Below are 27968 nucleotides of genomic sequence, written 5' to 3' on the forward strand. Positions count from 1 at the left end.
ACGAACTTATTGACAATTTGCATGTTTTTTGTAGACATGTGTATTTAAATCCTTTGTCCATTTTAAAAACTTGATTGTCTATTATTGACTTTTAAGAGTTTCATCTTTATTCTGAAATATACCCCTCACACAGATACATAATTTAAACTTATTTTGCATTAATTAACTTGTCTTTTTATTTTTTTTATGGCCTCATTTGAAAAACATAAGTGTCACAATGTTATCAAATGCAGTTTATCTTTTTATTTCCTTCTCTAGAATGTGATTTTGGTGGAATTTCTAAGAAATTGTTACCTAGCTTATAATTACAAATATTTACTCTATTATTTCTCTATAAGTTTTATAATTTTATCTCCTACAAACAATAAGAGATCTATTTTGAATACTTTTCAGAATGGGTGTGATTTGAGTGAGGGGTTCAACTTTATCCTTCTGCAAGTGTATATAATTTTCCCAGCACCATTTGCTGAAAAAAGCTGTCAGTACAAAAGACAGTGTTTTGTGTGTGTGTGTGTGTTTCTGGAAAAAATTAGCTAGTCTTTGCCATGCAGTATTTCTCCCTTATGTGAGTTCTCTGATGTCTGCTTAGGTGTGACTTCTGACAAAAGATGTTCTACATTCATTACAATCAGCCTTTCATATCCACAAAATCCACATTCATGGATTCAACCAACTATAAATAAAAAATATTTGAAAAAAAGAAAGTATGGCAATTCAAAATATACCAAAAAACTACAACAAATTATATTGTTTTTAATGTATTCAGTAATATAAGTAATCTAGACATGATGTGAAATTGTGCAGCAGAATGTTAGCTCACCACTTCATATAAGACTTGAGCATCCACAGATTTTGGTATCTATGGAAAGTTTTGAAACCAATCCCCTGTGGATATGAATGGACAGCTGTACATTCATAGGTTTTCTCTTTTACATGAGTTCTCTGATGCATCCTGAAGTGTGCTCATGACTAGTAAGGTTTGATTTCTGGTAGGAAGATTTCCTACATTCATTACATTCATATGGTTTCACAACTGTGTGAGTTCTTTGATGGACACGGAGGTCTGCTTTACTGTAGAAAGGTTTCCTATATTCTTTACATTCATCTGGATTCTCACATGCATAAATTCTCCAATGCTTGCTGAGGTTTGACTTGTGGTGAAAGGTTTTTCCACATTCATTACATACATAGGGCTTCTCATCTGTGTGAATCTCTGATGCATGCTGAAGATTGACATGTTTGAAGGTTTTTTAACACATTGTATTCATAGGGCCTTTTCTATGTGTGATTTTTCTTACGTTTATTGAGATCCAAGTTATGGTAGAAAGATTTTGTACATTCTTTATATTCATATGGTGTCTCACCTGTGTGAGTATTGTGATATACACTGAAGTCTGATTTACTTTAGAAAATTTCTGAACATTGTTGTCATTCATATGGTTTCTTACCTGTGTGAATTCTCTGATGTCTGGTGAGGTCTGACTTTCTGTGAAAGGTTTTCCCACATTGACTACACTCATATGGTTTCTCACCTGTGTGAGTTCTCTGATGTACAATGAGGCATGATTTACTGGAGTAAGTTTTTCTACATTCTTTACATTCATATGGTTTTTCACCTGTGTGAATTCTCTGATGCTTGCGGAGATCTGACTTCTCATAAAAGGTTTTTCCACATTCACTACACTGATATGGTTTCTCACCTGTGTGAGTTCTCTGATGTACAATGAGGCATGATTTACTGGAGTAAGTTTTTCTACATTCTTTACATTCATATGGTTTTTCACCTGTGTGAATTCTCTGATGCTTGCGGAGATCTGACTTCTCATAAAAGGTTTTTCCACATTCACTACACTGATATGGTTTCTCACCTGTGTGAATTCTCTGATGCCTGCTGAGGACTGACTTCCTGTGAAAGGCTTTACCACATGCAGTACATTCATATGGTTTCTCACCTGTGTGAATTCTCTGATGCACACTGAGGAGTGACTTCCTGTGAAAGGTTTTTCCACATTGACTACATTCATATGGTTTCTCACCAGTGTGAATTCTCTGATGCACACTGAGGAGTGACTTCCTGTGAAAGGTTTTTCCACATTCACTACATTTATATGGTTTCTCACCTATGTGAATTCTCTGATGCCTGCTGAAGTGTAACTTCCTGTGAAAAGTTTCTCCACATTCACTACATTCATATGGTTTCTCACCTGTGTGAATTCTCTGATGCACACTGAGGTGTGACTTCCTGTGAAAGGTTTTTCCACATGCACTACATTCATATGGTTTCTCGCCTGTGTGAATTCTCTGATGCTCACTGAGGAGTGACTTCCTGTGAAAGGTTTTTCCACATTCACTACACTGATATGGTTTCTCACCTGTGTGAATTCTCTGATGCCTGCTGAGGTGTGACTTCCCATGAAAGGTTTTTCCACATGCACTACATTCATATGGTTTTTCACCTGTGTGAATTCTCTGATGCTTGCGGAGATCTGACTTCTCATAAAAGGTTTTTCCACATTCACTACACTGATATGGTTTCTCACCTGTGTGAATTCTCTGATGCCTGCTGAGGACTGACTTCCTGTGAAAGGTTTTTCCACATGCACTACACTGATATGGTTTCTCACCTGTGTGAATTCTCTGATGCTCACTGAGGAGTGACTTCCTGTGAAAGGTTTTTCCACATTGACTACATTCATATGGTTTCTCACCTGTGTGAATTCTCTGATGCCTGCTGAGGCCTGAGTTCCTGTGAAAGGTTTTACCACATGCAGTACATTCATATGGTTTCTCACCTGTGTGAATTCTCTGATGCACACTGAGGAGTGACTTCCTGTGAAAGGTTTTTCCACATTGACTACATTCATATGGTTTCTCACCAGTGTGAATTCTCTGATGCACACTGAGGAGTGACTTCCTGTGAAAGGTTTTTCCACATTCACTACATTCATATGGTTTCTCGCCTGTGTGAATTCTCTGATGCCTGCTGAAGTGTAACTTCCTGTGAAAGGTTTCTCCACATTCACTACATTCATATGGTTTCTCACCTGTGTGAATTCTCTGATGCACACTGAGGTGTGACTTCCTGTGAAAGGTTTTTCCACATGCACTACATTCATATGGTTTCTCGCCTGTGTGAATTCTCTGATGCTCACTGAGGAGTGACTTCCTGTGAAAGGTTTTTCCACATTCACTACACTGATATGGTTTCTCACCTGTGTGAATTCTCTGATGCCTGCTGAGGTGTGACTTCCCATGAAAGGTTTTTCCACATGCACTACATTCATATGGTTTCTCACCAGTGTGAGTTCTCTGATGCTCACTGAGGAGTGACTTCTCATAAAAGGTTTTTCCACATTCACTACACTGATATGGTTTCTCACCTGTGTGAATTCTCTGATGCCTGCTGAGGTGTGACTTCCTGTGAAAGGTTTTTCCACATTGACTACATTCATATGGATTCTCACCTGTGTGAACTCTCCGATGCTTGCTGAGGTTTGAGGAACTGTGAAAGGTTTTCCCACATTCATTACACACATATAGCTTCTCCCCTGTATGTGTTCTCTTATGGATTGTAAGGGGTAATTTCTTCATGAATGATTTATCACATTCACTATATTTATAGGGTTTCTCTTCTGTGTGTATTTTCTGCTGTTCAGTGAGTTCATAATTTTCACAGAACTTTCTCCAACATATGTCAAACTGAAAAGCTTTCTCTGATACTGGAATTATCTCTTGGGCAAGAACAGCTGACTTATGAAAGACTTTCCCATACTCAAATTTACAGGACATCTCTCCTATATACGCTTTCTTCTGTTCCAATAGTATTGGCTTTGTGTTGAAGGATTTCCATTGTCCACTATATTCAAAAGCCTGCTGCTGAACATGAATCTTGGAATGCTGATTAAGATACTCACAATGTCTCCACAATTTTCCAGTTATATTAGCCTCATCAGATTTCTCTCCAGCATGCATCCAATCAGCCTCTCTAGGAGGATGTACATTCTGACATACATTGAACTCTTTGCACCTCAGTCCTAAATACTTTTCATTATTTATAATTGAACTTGAAATATGGTTTGAGCTCAAATGAAATGCTTGTTCTATTTCAACTCTCTCCTCAGTTGATGTATTGCTGTTGGTAATTACAACATCCTGCAAATATGTATCATGACGTTCTTGGCTTTTTGTAATTAGAACTTCGACTATCTGAACATCTAAAATAAGAAAAAATTACCATATCCATAAGTCACACATAAGTATTGCTAAAATGAGCATGTAAAAGTAAAGAAGTTTTTTCATATTCTCATGGCATAGGATTGTACAAAAATGAATAATAGAAATTGGATTTATAAGTATACATGTTTCCTACATACTACAATAATGTAATAAATTGTATTAACATATTTTCTAATGTACAATTTTATTTTTCATTCATAAGAAAATATTTGGTAAAACTTTCACCTATGCTTGGTCATAATTTTCAACCAAGTGCTTATCATCTGACATTTGTTTAACTTATTTTATTTCTCTATTTTATTCTTATAACAACAGTGGGTATCACATAGTGCTTTTTTCCCTTCTTATTCTGATTTCAGTATGGCAATACTTTATTGGATCAGGTAGTTTCAGGTTCAGCAGGAAACCAATTTTCTTTCCTTTAAACAGAAATTTGGCTTAGTGCAGAATTTTGCCCCTATTGTTTGTTTAGTTTTCATTCTTCCCTACAAAAAGGCTATAGACATCTGGAAATTTTTCAGATAAAACATCTCCTTTCCCACACAGTAGATAAAGACATCTTACTACAAATTTCTCATTTAACCTCACTGCCTCTGCTTCTCAAAAAGCTCCATTTTACCACACTGTGCACCCCTTTTCTGCAGGTTTAAGATATTTGGTTGTCAACCCAGGATGTCCCCACAATATTTCCATTTCTATTTAGCTCCTTCTGAGTTTAACTGGCATTCTACCTCTATTTTCTGGTGCACACACCTCTGCTTTATAATTTGCTGCTTCTGAAGGCTTTTATGTTTTGCAATGAAGTTTCAGTTGTGTCCTATTTCCATAAAAAATAAAGTCTTGTGTACATTCCTTGTTCTCTTTGTTGGTTTAGAATAATATTCACAAAGAGAAGGGGAACATGCTAACTTCAAGTTCCAGTACTCTACAAAAAAATCTGAGCCCTTCAACATAAAACTCTTGGTTCACATGATGTTGGGACCCACAATCTCCTGAATCTCCTTCCAAGTCCAGTAGCTCCTTTCCAGGTGCCTATGCTGTATCCATAACAGCTTCATACTTTCTGATTCATGGTACACAATGCTCACTTCTGGACCTCTTTGCTCATCCTCTTATCAACTCCCTAGGTAACCTCCTATATAATTATGGCTTTAAAAATCAGCTGTAAGCCACCAATTTCCAAATTTGTAGCTCCAATAGTGATGTCCTCTCTAAACTCTCAATTTTATACTTATGCAAGTATAATATGTTAAATTTGGAAAAGAGTTAAGTTGAACTTACGCTATGCCAAAGTAAACAATAATCTTCCTAGAACTGCCCAATCTGGATATCCTTCTTAAATTCTCACTACCCACTTTTCTGTCTCTCTCACTGTGGTTACATATTCCTCATGATTCTAATACAAATATTTAGTGTATATTATTATCTTGTTTCTCATCAGAATGTGAAACCTCTGAAAGAGACATTATTTAGATTATTGCTGTTTTAAGTACAAATATATATAAAATAAACAGTACTTAAAACCCACTTAATAATGATGTAGTTAAAAAATATGTGTATAAATAAATGTTTGTTCTATAATTTAAATTTTCCCCCAAACTCATATTGAAGTTTGATCATCATATTAACAGTATGAAGAGTGTGGAAAATCTAACTATGGTATTTGAACTGTAAGGCTTTGAGGAAGTTATTACATAGTGAAGGCCATGCCTTTATGAATGGATTGATCTGTTCATGAAATAGTGACTTAATGGGTTATTGAGGGTAGATTGGTGGCTTTAAACAGCATGTGGACACACTTTTGCCGCTCTCGCCTTGTGACACAGTGCACCAACTGTGGACTCTGCTGAGAGTCCCCACAAATGAGAAGACCCCCACCAGATGTGATACCTAAACTTTGGACTTGTCTGCCTACATAACTATAAAAAATAAATTTTGTTTTCTTATAAATTACCCGTTTTCAGGTATAAAATTACAAGTAGAAAAACATGGACTAAAACATTCTGGAAGGAGACGTACATGATAATGGACCAAAAGAGAGCTACCAAGAATACTGATAAAGTTCACAGTAAATAAAAGGGTCTAAAACAAGAAAGGTAGAGATTAGATTTGTGGAAGTATATGAACTACTCATTAAAATAAAACGTGGGTATATAAGTGTTAGAGCTCTATTTGGAGATTATATAATGCATGAGTTTCTAAGTAGGCCAGGAGTTCTCTGGTCTGAAATCTAGCAAATATATTGGTAAAAACAGCTGAACATGACCAAAATCTGCTGGACCTTACTCTTTCCAGCCTCAGTGCCCAGGACATACTGACCTTGTAGACTCTGGTTTTGGGAGTCTATTGTCCATTGTTCTGCTTCTTGCTCCAACTTGAAGATCACTTCAGGTTTGGTAATGCAGTACCCTTTAATGGATAATAACAGGGACTTTGCAAAATTGTTGTCAGGTTCTTGAAAGGATGACAAGAGCTCATCTTAAGATGCTATGAAATGACAGGGCCAATTTGAATGTTTCTTTGGAGAGGGATGATGCATTATTTATGGAATAAAATCCTACCTAAATAACATTAAATCTTATAAGTGGTTGCTTTATTTACCATAGAGGAAGAAAGTACTGCCCCTGACACTGAGGAGTTTCACTCACCCAATGACACCAGGTTGCTGTAGGTCTCCAGCATCACACTCCTGTACAAAGTCCTCTGACCATCATCAAGGTCCTGCCACTCCTCCCATGTGAAGTCCACAGCAACATCCTCAAAAGACACTAACCCCTGTAACAGCACATTTCTCCTCAACTCAAGTCATGAGACCTGGTTCACAAAATGGAAATCTGGAAGTTCATAATTCTGTGGGTGCATGTACATAGGTATCTTACAACAGGTACAGTATTCCATATGGTAGAAGAAATAAAAATCACAACAGGAAGATTCTGCAAGTGTAATAAATTATTAATTATAAAAAATACTACTACAAAGCCACTTTGCAGATCTAGACCATCATTCTTGCTACAGATAAAAGGATGAATAAAATTCTACTCCTCCAAGGGATCTATGATTAGTATGAAGACATAAGTATAAATAATTACCTGAAAAAAAGTGCAAGTTGAACTAATTTAGAACCAAGTTCAATATAGACTGGCTTAAGAAAGAATGAGAAAATAGAGTTCTATTTTGTGTTCAATTTCAACTCCACTGAAATGCCAAAGATGCTTAGCCTTTCCATGTAATGTATGTGAGTAAACAGCAAAAGTCCAGTCAGAAGGGCACAAACAACTCACAATATATTAAGAGAACTACATACGGTACTAGGTATAGGGGATGGGATAAAAACAATTTGACCAAAATCAAATATCAAAAACCTTATGCACTCATTGTTGACTTTAAATTACTTTCAAATTAAAAGCATGTACCAAACATTTCCAAATTTTCTTTCTGTGTCCAAAAATTTGCTTCTGCCCACCCCGGGGTGAATACTGCCACTTTTCAAACCACGAGGTTAAATAATAAGGTCTTTTAAGGACAGGTAAATAACATAATCAGATTTGCATTTGACATTCATCCACTAGAAGGGAATGGTTAAGGTGCTTATGGGAGAATCATAGGGGGAAAAACAGAGTAATAGATGATCACCTGTCATCAGGACACACAGCAGTGAGCATAGCAAAGAGGAAAAAAGGAAGGAAAAAGCAGGAGCAGAATATGGTTCTAATTTGCTGTGCAGAGAATAAAAATAAGAGTCTTATTTCAAGGCTATTTACATGATTTCAGCTACATAGGTATTGGCATTGTAAAGTAAAATTTGGAAAATGGGTTTTAAAAAAAACTATAATGCAGAAGTGACACAGATTTGAACACATTATAATTAAAATATCTGTGAAAATGTCCAAATGGCAATTAGATATATAATTTCAGTGTTTAGGACAGATATCTAAGCTGATAATTAAGACTGAGAAAATATCAGAATTTCATTGATACCTTTAGCAATCAGAGTTAATGAATCTATAACATTAAATTAAAATTTTAGGGAATCTGCAGAAACATTAATATATAAAGATAGAAGAAGAGAAATAGACTGTGAAGATCAGGAAAAATTTTCTGAATTTATTTCATGAATAAAGGAAAACTCAGTATTAAGAAGTTTACCAATAAAATTGATCACTTTCATAGTTATGAAGGAAAATCATTTGATTATCTACATAAACATTAAAAAGGTACTTCTAGAAATACGTTCCAGTTTTCTATTCCTGCACACACACACACACACACACACACACACACACACACACACACACACACACACACACACAAAGAAAAACACTTGGAAATCATCACTCCATTGGAACAACAAATAAAAAGCTGAAGACTGAAAAATCAATAACTCTTCTTGAACAGTAAGAAAGAAAAGGACACAGAGCACACTGCTGCCCCAAAGATTAGAGAGGCAGACAGGCAAATATATGGAGTCATGGCTTACAGGAGTGGATATTTACTATTGGAAACCACCACGGGAAACAGCGTAAGAGCTTGAAAACTTAAATTGTGACTGACAAATTGATGGAGGCTCATCAATAGAGTTGTAGACAACTCTGAGGGTTAAAACTCCAGGAGACCCAGTCATAGCAGGAAACCAAAGTACTATGTAATTCACTGTCAAAAGCATGAACAGGATCCTACAGTTAATAATAAAAAAGATCTCCCCCCTTGCTTTCACCTGTGAGAGCAAAAAGGCAAACATTTAAATATGCCAGAATATTCTATTGTTTATTCATTACCTACTTTAAGATATTTTGTTAAAGAACTCCAAATGGACCAAGACAGCTCCCCCCTCTCCACAGCTTAAGACCACATTACTGAATGCATATTTACAGTAGTTTCTTTTCCCTGTTACATCATATCAGGCTATAAAGAAAACAATTACAAGGCATTTTTAAGACAAAGAAAAAAAACAGAATAAACAAGTAAAGAAACACAGCTGGAAGTGATAGAGCAAGCATCAGAAAAAGCCATGATCAGAATGTTAAAACTGTCAAACAAGTTTTATTTTAAAACTCTGATGAATAAGCTTAGGGATCAAATGGATAAAGTAGACATTACTCAACAGCAGATGGGCAATGAAAGTACACATAAAAGTTCTAAGGAAGTACCAAAACAAACAAACAAACATAAAAACAGTAACACAGATCAAAAACAGTGTAACCGAAATTAGGAATGTTTTTAATTGGCTTATTAACAGACTGAACAAGGCTGAGAAAAGAATCTCTGAGCTTGAAAATACATCAATAGAAACTTCAAAATCTGAAAAGCAAAGAGAACTAAGACAGAAAAGAACATAATATCCAAGGACTGTGGGAAAAACTACAAAATTGTCCCATAGAATAATGAGAATACCCCCCCCCCAAAAAAATAGAAAGAGAGACAAAAAGAAACAGAATGTATATTTGGAACAATAATGCTTGAGAGCGCCCACAGATTAATGTCAGACACCAAAGCAAAGACCCAGGAAACTCAGAGAATATCAACCATGATAAATGCCAAAAACTACACCTAAGCATATCATTATTAAAACACTGAAAATCAATTTTTAAAAAAAAACTACAAAAAGGAAAAGAGAACAAAATCTTACTTATAGAGAAGAAAAGATAAGAATTACATACAAAATCTGCTCAGAATCCATGCAAGTAAGAACTCAGTGAAATGAAACTCTCAAAGCGTCAAGAGAAGAAACCCACTAACTTAGAGTTCTCTACCCTGTAAAATCATCCTTCAAAAAAGAAGGAAAAATAAAGACTTTCTCATATGAACAAAAATTAAGGAAATCTGCTGCCAGTGTAAATGTCTTGCAAGAAATATGAAAAGAATTTCTGTTGACAGGAGAAAAAGATGCATATAGGTCAGAAATCTTAACCTCCATAAAAAAAGGAACAGAATTAAAGAAGAAATAAGTGGAAGTAAAATAAAAGGTTTTATTTTTCTTATTCTGAATTGATCTAACATATAATAGGTTGTATCCAATAATTTTGGAAACAATGTGTAAAGTTATGTATGCTTTTACACACACACACACACACACACACAAAAATTAATAATTTTAAAATAGAAAGTCAATAGAGACTATCAAAAACAAAGAACAAAATATCTGATTTTTTGGAAAGATAAATAGAGTTAAGAATCCTATAAAAAGGCTATGGAAAAAGAGGACCAAAACAACCAATATTAGGAATGAGAGGAGGGGCATCTCTACAGATCCTGTGGACATAAAAGGATAATAATGATATACTATGACCAATTCTCTTGCACACATTTGAAAACTTAGATAAAATGGATCAAATCCTCACAAGATACAATTATCAAAATTCACACAATAAGAAATACACAATATGAATAAGCATATATCTGTTATAGAAAATGAGTAAATCATTAATAATCTTCAAAGCAGAAAACATCCTTCCCAGATGTGTACAATGTTAAATTCAACCAAACATTTAAGGAAGAAATTATAGCAATTCCCTACTGTGTATTGGTACTTCCCAACTCATTCTATGAGGGCAGCATTACCTCAATACCAAAACCAGGAAAAGACATTACAAGAAGAGAAAAGTACAAATCATTACCACTCATGAATATACATGCAAAAGTCCTCAACAAAATATTGGTAAACCTAATCCAAAAATGTAGTTAAAAGAGCTGTGCATTATGATCAAGTCAGATTTATTCCAGGCATGCAAAGCTGGTACACATTTGAACATCAATTAATATAATCCATCACATCAGCAGACTTAAATAGAAAAACCTTATGATCACAGCATAGAACCAGAAAAGCATGAGACAAAATACAGCATCATTCCTGATAAATACTCTCAGTAAACCAGAATTAGAGGGAAACTTCATCAACTTGATAGTCTATCCACGGAAACTACAGCTAATATGATACTTAATGGTGAGAAATTCAAAGCCTTCCAGCAAAATCAGAAACAAAGCAAGAATGCACCATCTCACCCCTCTTTTCAACATGGTACTTAAAGTACTAGCTCATGCAATAAGATAACTACTTAAAATAAATGGCATACATAAAGGAAAATAAAATAAAATTGTCTTTGTTTACAGATCATATGATAATGTGTAAAAAATCCAAAACGGACAAAAAAACTTCTGGAACTAATAAGTGATTATAATGTGATTGCAAGATCCAAAGTTAATATGCAAATTTGATCACTTTCCTATATACTAGCAACAAACACGTGGAATTTGAAGTAAAAAATAACAAAAAACGAAAAAACAAAAACCACACTATTTACATTAGCACCCCAAAAAGGAAATAGTTGTGAATCATATATCTCACAAGAAATTAATATCCAGAATACATAGAATCCTTCAACTCACAAGTCAAAAAACAAATAACCTGATTAAAAATGGGCAAAGGTCTTGAACAGACATTGCTCCAAAGATGATATACAAATGGCTAACAAGCATATGAAAACATGCTTGACATCACTAACCATTAAAGAAATGCAAACTAAAACCACAATGACATATTACTTCACACACAATAGAAAAAAACAAGCACAGGCAAAATTGGAACCCTTGTCAACTGTTTTGTTGGTGGGAATGTAAAATGGTGCAGCCACTACAAAAATAATACAGTTGCTTTTAAAAAAAATTAAAATTAGAATTACCATATAATCCAACAATACAATTTTGTGTATAAATCCAAAATAATTAATAATAGTAGTGCAAAATATTTGCACAACTGTGTTCATGGCAACATTATTCACTTAAAAGTTGGAAGCATTCCAGATGTCCTTAGAGAAATGTGAATACAGAAACAAAACATTTTATTTTCATAAAGGAATATTAGATAGCCTTAAAAACAAAGAAAGTCCTCACAGTCTTATTGTATAACATGGAACTTTGATAATATTATGCAAAGGAAAATAAGCCACTCACAAAATGACAGATATTATATGGCTCCACTGATGAAAGTCAAATTTTTAGAAACACAAAGTAGAATGGTGGTTGTCAAGGTCTGGGAGGAGAGGGAAATTGAGAGCAGTCATTTAATGAGTACAGACTTGCAGTTTTCCAAGATAGAAAGTTCTGGATATCTGCTGCACAACAGTGTGAATATACCTAACACCACTTAAAGGTTAAGAAATGGTTAAATTTATATGTGTATATGTGTTTTTTTACTGAAATTAAAAAGATTATTTTGAAAATAATTTTCAGAGGCCAGTAGTTGATCATACTGAAAAATAAATGAATAAATAAATAAAAATAAATTGAGTACCCAAAAACAATTTAGGAAAGTAAAAACAGAGGACAAAATGGCAATTGAGACAAAGAGAAAGAGGGAAGCAAAATAGCAGACCTAACTCTAACCTTATTAATAATTTGTTTCAGTTGAATTGGACTAAATATTCTACTTTATGCAGAGACTGTCAGCCTTGATAGGAAAGTAAGACCCAACTATATGCTATCCACAGAGACATGGTTTAAATACAAAGACACAAACAGAGTAAAATTTTAAAAAATGGAAAAAGATGTACTACATTTACAGTAAGTATAAAAAGCCTAAGTTGAGATATTAATACTAGCAAAAAGAAACTTCAAGACAAAATATATCAACAGGGAAAAAAGACAGCCCTTTCATAATAACAGAAGGATTATACATGAGGAAGATGTAACAATTATAACTATGTCTGTGCCTAAACACAGAGCCACAAAGTACACTCATGTGGTGCTTAAAGACTGGGTAAGTTCTGAAAAATGTGTCATTAGGCAACTTTGTCACTGCATGAACCTCATAGAGTGCACTTACAGAACCTACATGGTACAGCCTACTACATACCTGGACTATGTAATGTAGATTACTGCACAGATATAAATGGGGTCTGTTGACTAAAATGTTATGTGGCACATGAGTGTACCTGGAAAAGAATAACTGAGCTAAAGTGAGAAATTGACAAATCCACATTCATAGTTGCAGAATTCTTTTCTCTCAATAACTAATGAAATAACCAGATAAAATTGTCAGGAAGAATACAGATACAATTGACAAAATTGTAACTATATCATATTATGGATATGTATATTTGTCTCTGTTTCTGCCTCCTAGCATACAACTCCTAAAATCCTTAGACTCTTCAAAGTGATGAGTGTCACTTTGCATGCTAATCAGTTGGCTGGTGGCTGCCTGCACCTGGGTAAATTCAGGATGGGAGCTGATTGTCAGCGGAGCCAACTTTGTAATTAGAGGGTTGGGACTTGCAGCCCACACCCCCAACTTCCAGGGTGGGGAGAGGAACTGAAGGTTAAGTTGATCAACAGTGGCCTATGCTGCAATCAATTGTGCCTAATGAGACCTCCATAAAAACCCAAGAACACAGGGTTGAGGGAGCTTCAGGACAGTTGAACTCATCCGTGAGACAGGAGGGTGGTGTACCTCATATCCAAGGGAATGGAACCTCCTGTGCCAGGACCCTTCCAGACCTCACCCTTTGTATCTCTTCACCTATTTGTATTTTTCAAAATGTCCTTTGGAATGAATAAGTGTAAGTAAATGTTTCACTGAATTCTTGGAGCCCCTTTAGTAAATTAATATAGACTAAAGAGAAAAAAGGGCATTGTGGGAGCCAGTCAGAAGATCCAGGAACATGGACTTGCAACTGGCATCTGAAGTGGGGATAGTCTTGGGGATAAAGCTCTTAACTTATGAGATATGATGCTACCTCCAAGTAGATAGTGCCAAAATAAATTTGAATTAGAAATGCACCCTGCTTGATTTCTGCTGCAAAATTGCTTCTGGGCTTAGTGTATGAAGAGAAATCCTCATGTATCTGGTGTCAGCTGCCAGCAGTGTGTTCTGAGTATAGGAGGGGAAACTGAGTATGTTTTCCCCATCCAACCTAATTGATATTTGTAGAGTACAATCTGAAGCTGCTATGAGTAAATGTGTCCACCAATGTTAATGTGTTGGAAACTTGATCCCTATTATAACAGTGTTAAGAGGGTAGGAAATCCAATTATAATATTTGCAAGGTGGGACCTTTAAGAGGTGACTGGATTGTGATGACAATGCCCTGGGGAATACATTAATCCACTTACAAAGTAATGGATTAATGTGTTAATGAGGTATCATGGGCATAGACTGGTGGCTTTGTACACTGGGCACATGAAAGTGCTCTTGCCATTCCCACCATGTGTTAATCTGCATTGCCATAGGACTCCCTACAGAGGCCCCACCATGAAGAAGATCCTGGACTTGATCTTAGCCTCCAAAATTGTAAAATATAACCTCTTCTCTTAATGCATTGTCCAGTTTCACATATTCTGTTGTAAGAAACAAACCAAAAAAAAGAAAAGAAAAGAAAAAAAACCAGACTAATACAGAAACACTCATCAAGACACAGTACACACTGACCTATAAAACAAGTCTCAAGACTGAAATACTATAAAATATGTTTTAACCACAATAAAATTAAATTAGAAACCAACAACAAAAGTATATTCACAAAGTCTCAAATATTTGAAAATTACATGACACACTTTGAATGGAGGCTAAAAATCAAAGAGCCTGTGTCGGCTCTGTGGGGGTAGTTTTGGTCTAATGGATTTTAATGCACAGAAGCCTGTGCTTTCTAAAGTAATGATTACATCATTTCTTGTATCAAAAGGCCAGAGTTAGATAAAAGGTGAAAAAGAGGCCATTGGATCCCCAAATTACTATAAGCAAGAAATAGAAAAAAAAAAAAGTTGGTCAAGTACAAACCCAAGCATGTGAGGAATAAGGATACTGACAGAAAATTGTGACAGCCAAAGGGGAAGTGTAAAGAGTCACGAGGAAATTTTCCAGGGAAGAGGACCAGGGCCTGTTCAAAGAACTACAGCACATGGCCAGTGGGAATAACTAACTGATCAGACCAGTGTCTACAGGTGCCTCTCCTTCCCACCAGCCCTCTCTGAAAGGAAGTGCCCACACGTTCCCGCCAGTGTCTTCACTGTGAGGTGGGTGTGTCTGGAGGAGCAGATGACAGGCCACAGGACCTGTTTATGTTGGGCTTTCAGCCCGTTCTTTAACAGCAAAACATTTCTGAGGCTCTTGAGAGCGGAAAATTATATTGTGCACATGACAGCATTTTGTGAGAAACTGTGGTCTTGAATTTTTTTTACCTTAAGGTACATTTCTAATAGCTACAAGGAAGTATTCAACAGGGAGTTTAATCTATGGTTGAAAGGCTGGAAAAGAGGTACAAACTGGAGAGGAATAGGTCTGAAAACTACAGAGGATTGAATCTCTCAAGAAGAATTGCAGAGTGAGAATAGGGCCCAGGATGGAGTGCTTGGATGGACTCTGCTACAAATAGAAAGTAGAAGAATTCAGAGAAAAAAGAAACCATCAGTGAGGTCATCCTAGCAAGTAACACAGAAGAATTTCTGGGAAAAGGTCATGAACAGCAGTTTCAAATATGGCAGAAGATTCAAGTAAGGCAAAGGCTAGAGAATAGTCATTGAAATTGATTAAAATTTAGGTGATTGGGAAACTTTTGAAGAACTGAACTAAAACTATATTGAGTGGGTTCAAGAGCAAATGAATGGTGAGAACATTTTCCAGAAAATATAACTTTGCACAGTGTGCTACACACCTGCATGAACACAGGAACTGAAAGAAACTTATAGAGTTATTCAAGAATCTGTGGTTGACTCCATCCTCCCGATGATCCAGGTTTTAGCTGTGAATCAAATAAGGCCTTCCAAAAGCTGTTGGGTTCACACTGTTTTAGAAATTCCAGAAAAACCTTTTTAAGGGAATTGTTCTTAAGCACTAGGTTATTGTTTTTACTGCAGAAAACTGAAAGTATTTGTTTTCAAATTGGTGGTTAAAAAAAAACCTTCCACAACATACTCAATGAAAATTGTCTGTCAGACTTCGGTGGCAACAAATCTGGATGTTCCGTAAAAAATGTAGCATACTGTCCTCTCAAATTTCATTTCAATCAAGAAACAAAAGTTCCTTTTTGCCATGACATCAAAAGGACTGGAGACAAATTTGCACTCAGCATGGAATATCCTAACTTCTGCCTACCTGCTGTGTCTACATGCCAACTTTATCTTTTATTCCTACATTTCCCACAAGCTAAGTTTTACTTATTTATATTTTTCTATTTTAATTCATGGACCCCATAAAGGTCATATATACAATGTCAGACAAAGTAAAGAACATAAACAAACAACTCACCAAAGACTTATTCATTTTTTGTTGCTCTTGGAAATGCAAATAGCACTCTGGCTGCACAGCTGAAGGAGAAAGAAAATGGAGTGAATTAAGAAGAGAACTGGTGTGACTTGATCTTAGATTCTCCTGACCAAAACACTGCCAATTAGCTGGAAACAAGAACCACCACCACCAGCAACACAACAGACTTTTCTCCCTATTGGATGATAGTCCTTTATGCCTCAAAAAGAGGCAGCACATAACTAACTGAAGATGCATCTACAAATACATTAATTGACAAAAAGCAGACAATTTAATTTGGGGTTAATGAAAACCGATGAGGGTACTTAAAAAGTCTGCATAAACATTAAATTAAAAGATAATGTGAATCCTTCAATACAGTTTTTGAAGTCCCCTCACAGATTACCTACTGCTTTAGCAACATCTAATTTTACCTTAAGATATAATTTAATCATTTAAACCAAAGAACAAAATATCATGTCTTCACTAAAATTAATGTGATAAAATATACCTAGGCTGTATTAACCATTTGCCTATTAATACAGGGATTTCACACAGGAGTCCACACGAGTGTTTCCACTATAACATATCTTGCTTTTATATACCTAAACATCAGAAAAGTGTACATCTTGCACCCCAACATTTTTTGCCCATAAGTATAAGAAAAGACATACATGATACATATTTCTTGTGGTACACTCTTCCAGTAATAATTTCCAGTGTCAGGTATCCCTGTATCCATCTTCTCATATAGTATGTTCTCGCAATAAACTGGGCTTTGCAATTGATTTTCTTTGGCCACTAAGACATTAGAAAATGTGATGCAAACATTGCTTCGGAAAGTGACTGCCGTTGGTGCTTGCCTTCTTAGACACAGTTATGTTGTAAAGAAGCCTGGGGCTACCCTGTTGGAGACACAGGACCTACCCAAGAGCCACCAAAAACTACAGGGCAAGTGAGTGATGACATCTTAAACCAACCAGCCTCAGTCGGGGCACAAGCTGACTGAAGCCTCATTTGTAATCCAGGCAACACTAACATAGAAACTGCCCACCTGAGCACACTCGAAAAAGCGTTTCCATAGCAAATACACATGTAGCAAATGAAATGCATTTTGTGTTTATTTCTGTTTTATAAGTCATTGAATTTTGGTTAGTTTCTTACCAATTTCCTTAGCAAATACCAACTGTTACACAGAAGATGCCAGAACTCAATAGAAACAAAATTATTTGGAAGAAGACATTTTAAATTACATGTCAAAAATAGTCAATAGAAATTCAAAATCACACACAAAAGTTTTGAAAATCACACAGAATGACAACTGGATGGACTTCAGTGAGGTTGTTAGAGCTCAGGGAGGCCACGTGAATTATATAAAGCAATTGGTTGCATCAGTAAAGTATGTTGTAAGTTTTTAAAATTTATTTTTCAAGTCATAAACAAGTCTATTTACCTAAAAACATAAAAAATAAAAAGTGTCTGTTACTTATAAGCAAGTATTACACTGTAACTTAATTACATTTTAAGATATAGGTGTGGGGCCACCTTGTGGCTCACTCGGGAGAGTGCAGCGCTGGGAGCGCAGCTGCACAGCGCCAAGGCCGCGGGTTCAGACCCTATATAGGGATGGCCATTGCGCTCACTGGCTCAGCACAGTGCAGCCGACACCAAGCCAAGGGTTACGATCCCCTTACCGGTCACAAAAAAAAAAAAAAAAAAAGAAAAAAGACATAGGTGTGGAGGAGAAGAGTGATGCAGTCTAATTTGCCCATTTTAAATAATGTTAAATAGGCTCCCATTATATCCTTGCAGATTTCATAATTTTTAAGAACAGATTACTGACATTAAGTGGAAAACACTGGTGTTGTTTACCCTTTGAAATCATATAATCCATAGAAAGTTTTGGAAATAAAAAAGGATAGTGATATTTAAGGCAAAGTATATTAAAGCAATGTTTAATCTAAGTTAATTTCATTCTCACAAAGATAATCTTAAAAGTAAACAAATGATTTTTTATATTTTTTTAATCTTAGTTTTATTGTAACAGTTGATTGTACATATCTGTGGGGTTCAGAGTTGAATATCGATACCTGTGTGCAACATGTGATGCTCAAATAAGGATAACTGGCATGTTCAACAATATACAATGTCATCATTTTTCACAGCTCTTTATCAATTCCTCCCTCCCCCTTCCCCTTTCCCCCCTCTGGTAACCTCAGCTCTCCTTTTGAAAAGTTCAATGTATTATTGATTGTTTTTCTTTCCTTCTTTTAATTTATACATTTATTTTTTAGTGCCCACTTATGAGTGAAGGCATGCAGTCACTTATTTTGACTTAAGTGTGGCAAAAGGATAACATTATCCAAAAAGTCAGGCTGTGTAACATCAACAGATTATGTGACCATGGGCAAATCACATCTCCTAAAATCCATTTTTAAACAATCTTTCTAATAAGGTAGGAATAACTTGGCAAACACTTCCTGAACTATTGAGAACAACTATCAGGATAGTGAGAGCCTCAGGATTATCTCTAGATGCCACAAATGGTGATAGGCTATGTTTGAGAGAGCTCAGACACTCGAAACAATCAGGGAAGATAGAAGAAACGAGAGCGTGTTTGGAGGGCACTGTAGGCAGATCCTCTCAGATATGACAGGTTATTCCTTCATTCCAGGCCATACATTCAAGCCCCCTACTATAAGTAACATTTCCTAGGCCCTCGCCTATACTCAAACTCATGTCTCTTTTTTTTTTTTTTTTTTTTTTTCTTTTTTCGTGACCGGCACTCAGCCAGTGAGTGCACCGGCCATTCCTATATAGGATCCGAACCCGCGGCCGCTGGGAGCGTTGCCGCGCTCCCAGCGCAGCACCCTCCCGAGTGCGCCACAGGCTCGGCCCAAAACTCATGTCTCTTTTGAAAGATGGTGCAAATCTTTCAATAGCACCCAGTCCCCAATAGCTATTGCACGAGAACACCTCATTCAATCAACCAACTCGTGTTCACTCCAGACACTGAGATCAGTAATGGGTTGGGCTGTGCAAAGCTAGGATCTTGACCTTCTGGGACATTTTTGCCTGTGCACTGAAGCACTATTGAGAGGTCTCAGGTCAGAGGGGAATTCTTGCAGGGGAGATTCCAATTCACTGGGCACCATCCTTCAAACTTTTTAACACCTCCTTTACTCCTAAGAGAACTGGACCATCAGCCAGTGGCCCAATCTTTGTCCTAGAAGTCACTGTCCCTGGAGACTCGGTCATGTACAAACATCTGTAGACTTGGACCAGAAGTGCTAGGCAGGCTACACAGTGCTGGAGGGAACAGAAACTACACTTGCTAAAAGAGACACCAAGACGCCCCACAGATACAACTTGCAGAGAGTAACACTGAGTGTGCACACGCTTCACAATTCTTTCTCTGGGAACTTGAGGCAATTTCGCTACTATTGCGAATGCGCTCATCTTACACATCAGTAAACTGAATGTCACTAGTTTAGTACCAGGTGCCCTCATGGCAGGGCCGCAACGGGAACTCACCGCACACCTCCCAGGCTCACGCTGTCTTCAGGCGCCCCCACTCCAGACCCGCCGCCATCTTGGTCTTGGCCCCCAATGGCGGAGCTTCTGCAACCGGCTTTTGTTCTCCAGGAAGGACAAGCCCCGCCTTCTGCAGGCCCACATTCCTCTGACGAAGCAGTCGACAGAACAGGGGGAGGCCCCCCTTCCCCAGCCCAGGTCCATGGTTCAGACCAGCCCATCAGGCTCCGCCCGCCTCACACGGACCAGCGGACCTGTTCCACCAAACGCTGAGACACCCGTCTGCTCCACAGGGTCCCCTCCTTCACCCTCGCACCCACCTTCAAGGACACAGACTCCAACCACAGAATCTCGTCAGCACCGTGGAGGTGGCAGCAGCCTCCGGAAGATGAGGGGAACGGGCAAGGCCGCACATGCGCACCAGAAACCCAGAACAGCCCTGCCCGGATCCCGTGAGGATGACGTCATTTCAAAGCCAAACTACCTTTCCCAGGTTGCAGAGCGAACTGAGTGGCACATGCGCAGAAGAAACACAAGGCCGGTTCCATAGCTCTCTGCAGGCGATGTCAACGGAGGATGAGACTTTATTTCCCACAAGCCTCTGTGGTTCCCCCTTGGGAACAATGGAGGAAATCTTTATTTCTCCAGCGGGAAATCTGCTACTGGGACACCAGGCCGTGATGGAACAGCTGTGGTCTCTATCCAGATGTTGGTGATGAGGAATTCTGATTCTTGATTAAATCCTTATTTGATGAGAGACATTGTGGTGATAAAGGGAAAATTCAATGTGGGCAAATGAGTAGATGATATTAATAAGTTCCTTTTTTAAAATTTTTATTTCTGATATTAGTATATCTGTTATATAGATATATATATCGCTGTTATAGAACCCAAGTCTATTTTCTACAGATGCATTTTAAAGTATGAAAAAAACTGTTTCCCTATTTGACCTCATTTTATTTTTATTTTATTTTTTAATGTTTTTAATTTTTTTGAAGTAACTTATTATACATATTTGTGTAGTACGAAGTTAACTATCAGTAGTTGTGTACTACGTGCGACGGTAGAATCAGGATAGTTAGCTTATTCATCATCACAATATGTAATCATTCTTTGAAAAGATTTAACAAGCCAGAAATTATTATGGTAACTTTCTTCCAGTTCATCAAAAGATGTTTGTTTTCATCCAATAAACTAATTTGTGAGTCTCCAATGGATTTTATTGTACAATTGGGAAAATGCTATTGTGTATATAGTGAAATAAAATAGCAGGTCATAGGGTAGGTGCACTCCATAATCCTGTGTCAATTTACACTTGCAGTATCTGATAATTATTTGCCCCCAAACCCCCAGGTCCTGTTCATTAATCCATATATGCATCAGTCAAATATTTCATTATATGTTTTTGTGTGTTTTTGAGTGTATGTGATGGGCCTGAACTTTCCCTTTTCTTCCCTGGTTTCTGCCACAGACTTGGCAAGGAGTTCTGTGCATGGGTTTCTCAAGCCCCTGCTACCACTGAATTTTCTTTTCAAACAGAGAAATGCCTGGCTTGAGTCATCAAGGTTGATGTGGGCTTGAGTGGTAGAATGAGACCAAAATTGCTCAGAGATTATTATCACGGGGATCTGGTGATAGTAAGATTGAGAACAGCGGCTACTGTTTAGGATAATCTAAGAATGGCATTTTAATAAATATGTTCTGACATAATAATTTATCATAAAGAGGAAAGAAGAGAAAAAGCTATGTGTCAACAATGAAGGTGCAATATATACTATACCCAGATTAACAAAACTGAAATAATTTGTTGCTGGTAGATGGGAATACAAGAAATAGAAAAAGTGTTCTTAAGCCTGGAAGCAAATAACCCCAGACAATAATACAAATTCACACACAAAGAAAACATGGAGCCACTGTAAAGGTAAATGAGAAACTATAAAAGGCAATATAAGTGCACATTGTTTCTACTTTCTTCTCTTAATTGACTTAGAAAGAAACCTCATAAAGTTGTATATCTACATTGTATTGTTCTTCCTACAACATATAGAAATGTAATATACCAGAACTGATGAAGACCACTGTCCCGCGCTACCGTCTCGCCAGCAAGAACGACGCGGCACACAAAGGATCCTTCTGCAGATCAGCTTTAATGCATCTTGAGAGGGAGAGCATAAGCTTGCCAAAAATGGAGACCCCGAGCGAGGGAACCCGCGCCCTTTATATAGAGACTGCTCCTCGCCTAGGACGTGCTCCTACCTTATTGGTGGCTGCCTAATCGGCCCAGGCGTGTTACCGAGCAGCCCTGCCCTCCACCGGAAATCAGCGCCATCTTGTAATGGCGATTTCGGGCAGCTCCTCACATCTCCCCCTTTTTTATCATTTAAAGCGGCTGGTACAAGCTCGGCGGTCGCGGACAAATTAGCCAGCGTTCCTGTCCTAGGTCGTCCCTCCACAGACTTTGACCTTACCCGTCATAGGTTGACCCTATCGCCACCGGGCACCATGTCTTAGGTTGGTTCAAGTCTGGGGGAAGTTGCCCGTCTCTGGACACACTGGAGCCTGTTGTTACACATAGACCTGTTTGAGCAAGGGTGAACTCCTCTGAACAAGCTTCAGGGAGGCCAGCCAACAGGAAGGGGGAAGGGGAGTCAGAGCAGGCTAATCCTTAAGCATGGACAGCCAAACGTCAGGGTTGGCCCCCTGTTCCAGGGCTAGAAATGCCTGGGCGATGACTACCCTGTCTCTCTGGGTCTGGGCTTTTAATCTGCAGACCAACCATAGTAGGAGCACAGTTCCCCCACATAAGAACATGCCAACCCCAATCACTCCTGCCCACTCCTTGAAGTGGGACACGGCTGTTTTAATCCATGAGGACAGTCCGGCTGCGAAGGAGACATCCACTCTTGTTGAATTCACGGACACAATGGCCATGCGCAGCTGGTTTATCAGGTTGTCAAATTCTCTCGTCCAACCTGTTGAAAGATGCTGGGATAATTGTTTAGACAAATTTGCAGCTTTGGTATACTTTTTATATTGGATACTGGTGACACATAACCCTGAATATTTCCATTGACACCCCAATTGAGCAATTTGCCATAAAACGTCTATTTGTTCCTGCACAAGATCCACCCACTGGTTAACCACCATTAATCCTCCCTTCAGCTGAGCGTTTAGCGCAGTCTGTGTTTCTAGGGCCTGTGTTACCGCGGAGGACAAATTATTCAACGTGGTGGCAGTCTGTACCGTGGTAGTCAAGGAAACGGCAGCAGCTGTGGCTGCACCCGCCGCCAGGGATACGGCGGCGACTATTGCCGCAGTGAGACCAAAATCCCTCCTCTGCCTGAACAAGACCATAGTATTGGGAGCTTCTACTGGGACAGGAATCCATCTAGGCATTCGAGCAACTATGGCCAAATTGAACAGCGTAGCATTCCAGCACTGTGCATAAAAGCAAGTACAGTTATCACAAGCAATCTGACTCCTCTCATCACTAATATTAGTTAAAATAAACATGAAAGGAGGATAAAGGCAAACTGGTGTTGGCGGGACAGAGTAATTTGTTCCAAGCTGTTTTATGGACACAGTGGATTCAAAGGACTCAGTCACATTCCACTCAAAAGAGGCATTTCCCCAACCACCGCCTTTTGAAAAGGCAAACGGTGAAAGGTCCGTGCAGCTGCCATTTACCCCACACAACAGCCAAACATACTCATCCAGATTTAAATCTTCTAATTCTTGTTTTAAGGCCCCCAGCTCTTGCATAGGGTAGAGGCCTCCTTCTTTCCCTTCCAACTTTTGTCTGGGTTTTGAAATCCCTCCTTTACCGGCAGATGTGCCGGGAGTGTCACTTTGTTGTTTTAGAATCTCTCCCTCGTCCGTAGACTTACCGGGAGGGCCCTTTTTCTTATGGGAGACGTCTCTCCTCCTGCGGGTACCCATCCTCTCACTCCGTTCAGTTTCTGACATGCTGTCTTGGACCTCCTCTAATGTATTTTGCCCTACTATCACTACCGGTTTACAGCCCTCATCTTCTAAGCAATTTTTAATAAACTTCCAAATGGTCTTGGTGCCCTGACGGAGGTCTCCCTCCGTGTACTTGCGGTCAAGGTCTCTGCCTAGTTTGTTCCAAGAGCTCAAAGTCAAGGAGCCGGAACAAGCAAACCACGGCGCTACACGATCTACCTCTTTTACAAAATTTTTGAGCACACGGCCCCCTACCTTTATATCACGTTGTCTCAGCACGGCCTCTAACGCGGTAACCATGGACTGAGTGGAACCCATAACGCGCCCCACTCCGTGGGAGGCGCTGTGAGACGCGCCGTTCCCTTACGTACTAGAGGCTCACACAGGTCTCTGGTGCAGCTGCTTATCTACGTCAGTCTGACCACACCAACGGGCGATTTCAAAACCTTTTAAACCAACCGGATTAACCCCAGACCAAGAACAGGCATACCTCTCCGAACTTACCCTCCTGCAGTTCTGAATCCTCCCTGTCTCCAGGGGGTCTCCGAAGGTGCTGACGATGACACAAGTTCCCGGGTTTCGGCACCAAATGTCCCGCGCTACCGTCTCGCCAGCAAGAACGACGCGGCACACAAAGGATCCTTCTGCAGATAAGCTTTAATGCATCTTGAGAGGGAGAGCATAAGCTTGCCAAAAATGGAGACTCCGAGCGAGGGAACCCGCGCCCTTTATATAGAGACTGCTCCTCGCCTAGGACGTGCTCCTACCTTATTGGTGGCTGCCTAATCGGCCCAGGCGTGTTACGGAGCAGCCCTGCCCTCCACCGGAAATCAGCGCCATCTTGTAATGGCGATTTCGGGCAGCTCCTCACAGACCACCAGGCTAGAATTTTCTGAGGTCCTAGTGTGAAATCCACAGTCCCAGACCTTCTCTTTGGCCACAGCTGAGGGACATTACTCTCCATGAGAGGGTCTCATAAAAAATGCTGCCCATGCAAAAGCAATCATCTCAGCATCCAGCCACATGGACACATTGAGGTCAATGTGCATGTTTGAGTTATTGTCTAACACCAGTGTTTAATGGGATGAAGAAAAAGAGTGCTTGAAATACACCAAAATGCTTCTACCATGAGGTTCACATTGGTACATAGTGGTAGTCACATTTACTAAGCTGCTGGTCACAGGTCCACTGGTGTCATGTCTAAGAAACTACTTCTCAAAGCAAGGTCACAAAACTCTGCTTCTATATTCTCCCATAAGAGTTTATTTTTTACATTTAGGTTTATAATCCGTTTTGAGTTAATTTTTGTGTATGCACCGAATCAAGAGTTTAACCTCATTATTTTCATTGTAAGTATCCATTTTTCTAAGTATTATTTGTTGAAAACCCTAAATTTTACCTTTACATTGTCTTCTCGTATTTGTTGATAATCAATTTACCATAAATGTCAGGATTTGTTTGTTGACTTTCAATTCTATTCTACTGATACATATATTTTTTTCTGTGCTCTGTCGCTATCACATTGCCTTCATTACTGATGCTTTATAGCAAATTTTTCAGTATTATGTTGATTATACTGGGTCGCTTGCACTTTCACATAATTCTTAAGATGAGCATTTCTAGAAGAAAAAAATGTAGCTTAAGTTTTAATACGGATTGTATTGAATCTACATTTCAGTTTGGCAAGTATCATTATGTTAACAATGAATGTTAGCTACGTAAACCAGACATGTATTTTTATTTATTTAGGTCTTTTATAATTTCACTCAAAAAAGCAGTTCTGTTTTTGCTGTAAACATCTTGAACTTTCAAAAATTTATTCTGAAGTAGGTGTAAGATTTTAGCAGATATTCTTTATCAGGTTCCTTCTATTTCCAGTTTGTTGTGTGTGTTTAATCACGAAGATGTGTTACCTTTTTTTTATGCTTTAAATGCACATATTGGGAATCAGCTTCTTCTACAGACACTTTAAAACCAACGGTTCATCTTCCTTTCTGTTTCTGGATCCTTCTCTCACAAACGCAATCTTTCTGAAGGCAAATCAGATTCTATGTATTAAAAACAGGGTGAGTGGATGAATGAGTAGTTGAGAACCCTTGATCTCAGTTATCCTTGCAGCTGACTGCTGTGTTATTGAGGAGGTTTGGTTTTCACTCCCATGAAATGTCAATTAGAAATTCAAATACCAGGGGCCGAGCCCATGCCACACTCGGTAGCGTGCAGCGCTGGGAGCGCGGCGACGCTCCCACCGCGGTTTCGGATGCTATATAGGAATGACCGGTGCACTCACTGGCTGAGTGCCGGTCACGAAAACGACCCCCCCCCCAAAAAAAGAAATTCAAATACCAATAATGTTAGAGGGCAGGAAGGAGGATACCTGTAGAGTGCACACTTTAGAAATTTGTCTTCTCTTTATTTACTGTGAAGTGGAAATATTAGCACCAAGGGAGAAGAACTTGTAGAAAATACAGCATATCAAAGGTGTGTGTAGCTGAAAATAAAAGAGAAAAATAAGTAAACCTTTATTTACACAAGGATTATGTTGAAGGAAGTAGAATAGATTTTGGCCATAGATTTCAGAAGTGGGTTTGTGCATTTTGAAAATACTGCTTCTGGTTTATTTTATGAGGGGTCTGATACCATCCTCTCTATTTCAGAAGTCTGGATGGTAACCACTGTGTCTGCCTCCATCATGTGTGGGAAGTGTCTGTTCCACATTCTCTCCTGTTACAGGTAAGAGGGCTCTGGGAGTCACCTGTGGGTCTTCAGCTGGAAAGCGTGTGACAGGCTGTTCTTGAGTTCTCGCTCTGTTTCCTTCTCCCTGAGTCTCATGGGATATCTGTAATCTAAATGCTGTGCACCCTGGTTGTCTGTGATTGTAGTCAAATGCCTCAATGACAATCTCCCAGTCACTTGTAGGCTATTATGGGAAGGAGCAGACAACATTTGGCTGGGGAGGGGAGCAGCAGGTTACAGACATCCAGTGAGACTCCCCACCCCAGCCAAATGTGTTTACTCCTTCCCACAATAGCCTACAAGTGACTGGGAGATTTTCAGGGAGGCATTTGACTACAATTACAGAAAACCAAGGTGCACAGCATGTCGGTTTTTAATTCAATAGATATAATTTCCTAAATGGTGTAAGGTAAGGGTCCGACTTTATTTTTTTTGCACATGTGTGTCCTGTTTTCCCAGCATTATTTGTTGAATAGACTACCCTTTCCTGATTGTGTAGTCTTGCCATTTTGGATGAGGATTATTTGAACATATATGAGGGTACTTCAAAAAGCTATCTTTTATTTTATTTTTTCACAAATATTTTGAAGTACCCTCTTGTGTGAGATTTTATTTCTGGGATTCCTGTTTTATTCCACTGGTCTAAATCTCTGTCTTTATGCAAGTTTCGTACTATCTGGATTACTGTAACTTTGTAATATGTTTGGAAATCAGAAAGTGTGAGGGCCAAAATTTGCTTTTCGCCCATCTCTAGTATCTTTAGGTTTGTTCTCTCCTTCTGAATGTTCAACATATTGTTTTGGCTTCTTCCTTCCTTCCTCCCTCCCTCCCTCCCTCCCTCCCTGTTAAGAGTGAGAACATGTGTTATTTCCCCTTCCTTGTTTGGTTTATTTCACTTAACATGATTTTCTCCAGACACATCCATGTTGCTGCAAATGGCAGAATTTCATTCCTTTTTATGGCTGAGTATGTATACACATTTTCCTTATCCAGTCATCAATCGAAGGACATTTAGGTTGGTTCCATATTTTGGCTATTGAAAATAGAGCTACTATGAACATGGGAGTGCACGTATCCGTTTAGCATGATTATTTCCATTCCTTTGGATATATGCCCAGTACTGGGATTGCTGGATCATATGGTAGTTCTATCTGTAGTTGTTTCAGGAACATCCATACCATTTCCCATAATGACTGCACCAGTTTACAGTTCAACCAGCAGTGTAGAAGAGTTCCCCTTTCCCCGCATCCTTGCCAGCATTTGTTAT

At 38.5% G+C, this 27968-nt stretch overlaps 1 protein-coding gene across 1 annotated transcript; it reads right to left on the minus strand.

Annotated features, from left to right (window-relative positions):
• Window positions 1–529: 529 nt before the first annotated feature.
• LOC134376106 (zinc finger protein 420-like) lies at window positions 530–19726 on the minus strand. Its single transcript, XM_063094777.1, is given in 8 exon segments — window positions 530–608; window positions 1496–1916; window positions 1988–2182; window positions 2268–4214; window positions 6556–6645; window positions 6885–7011; window positions 16472–16530; window positions 19621–19726. Coding segments are annotated over 8 exon segments (3024 nt in total).
• Between the last annotated feature and the right edge of the window lie 8242 nt (window positions 19727–27968).

This window comes from Cynocephalus volans, chromosome 4 (genome assembly GCF_027409185.1).
Source record: "Cynocephalus volans isolate mCynVol1 chromosome 4, mCynVol1.pri, whole genome shotgun sequence".
NCBI lineage: Eukaryota > Metazoa > Chordata > Mammalia > Dermoptera > Cynocephalidae > Cynocephalus > Cynocephalus volans.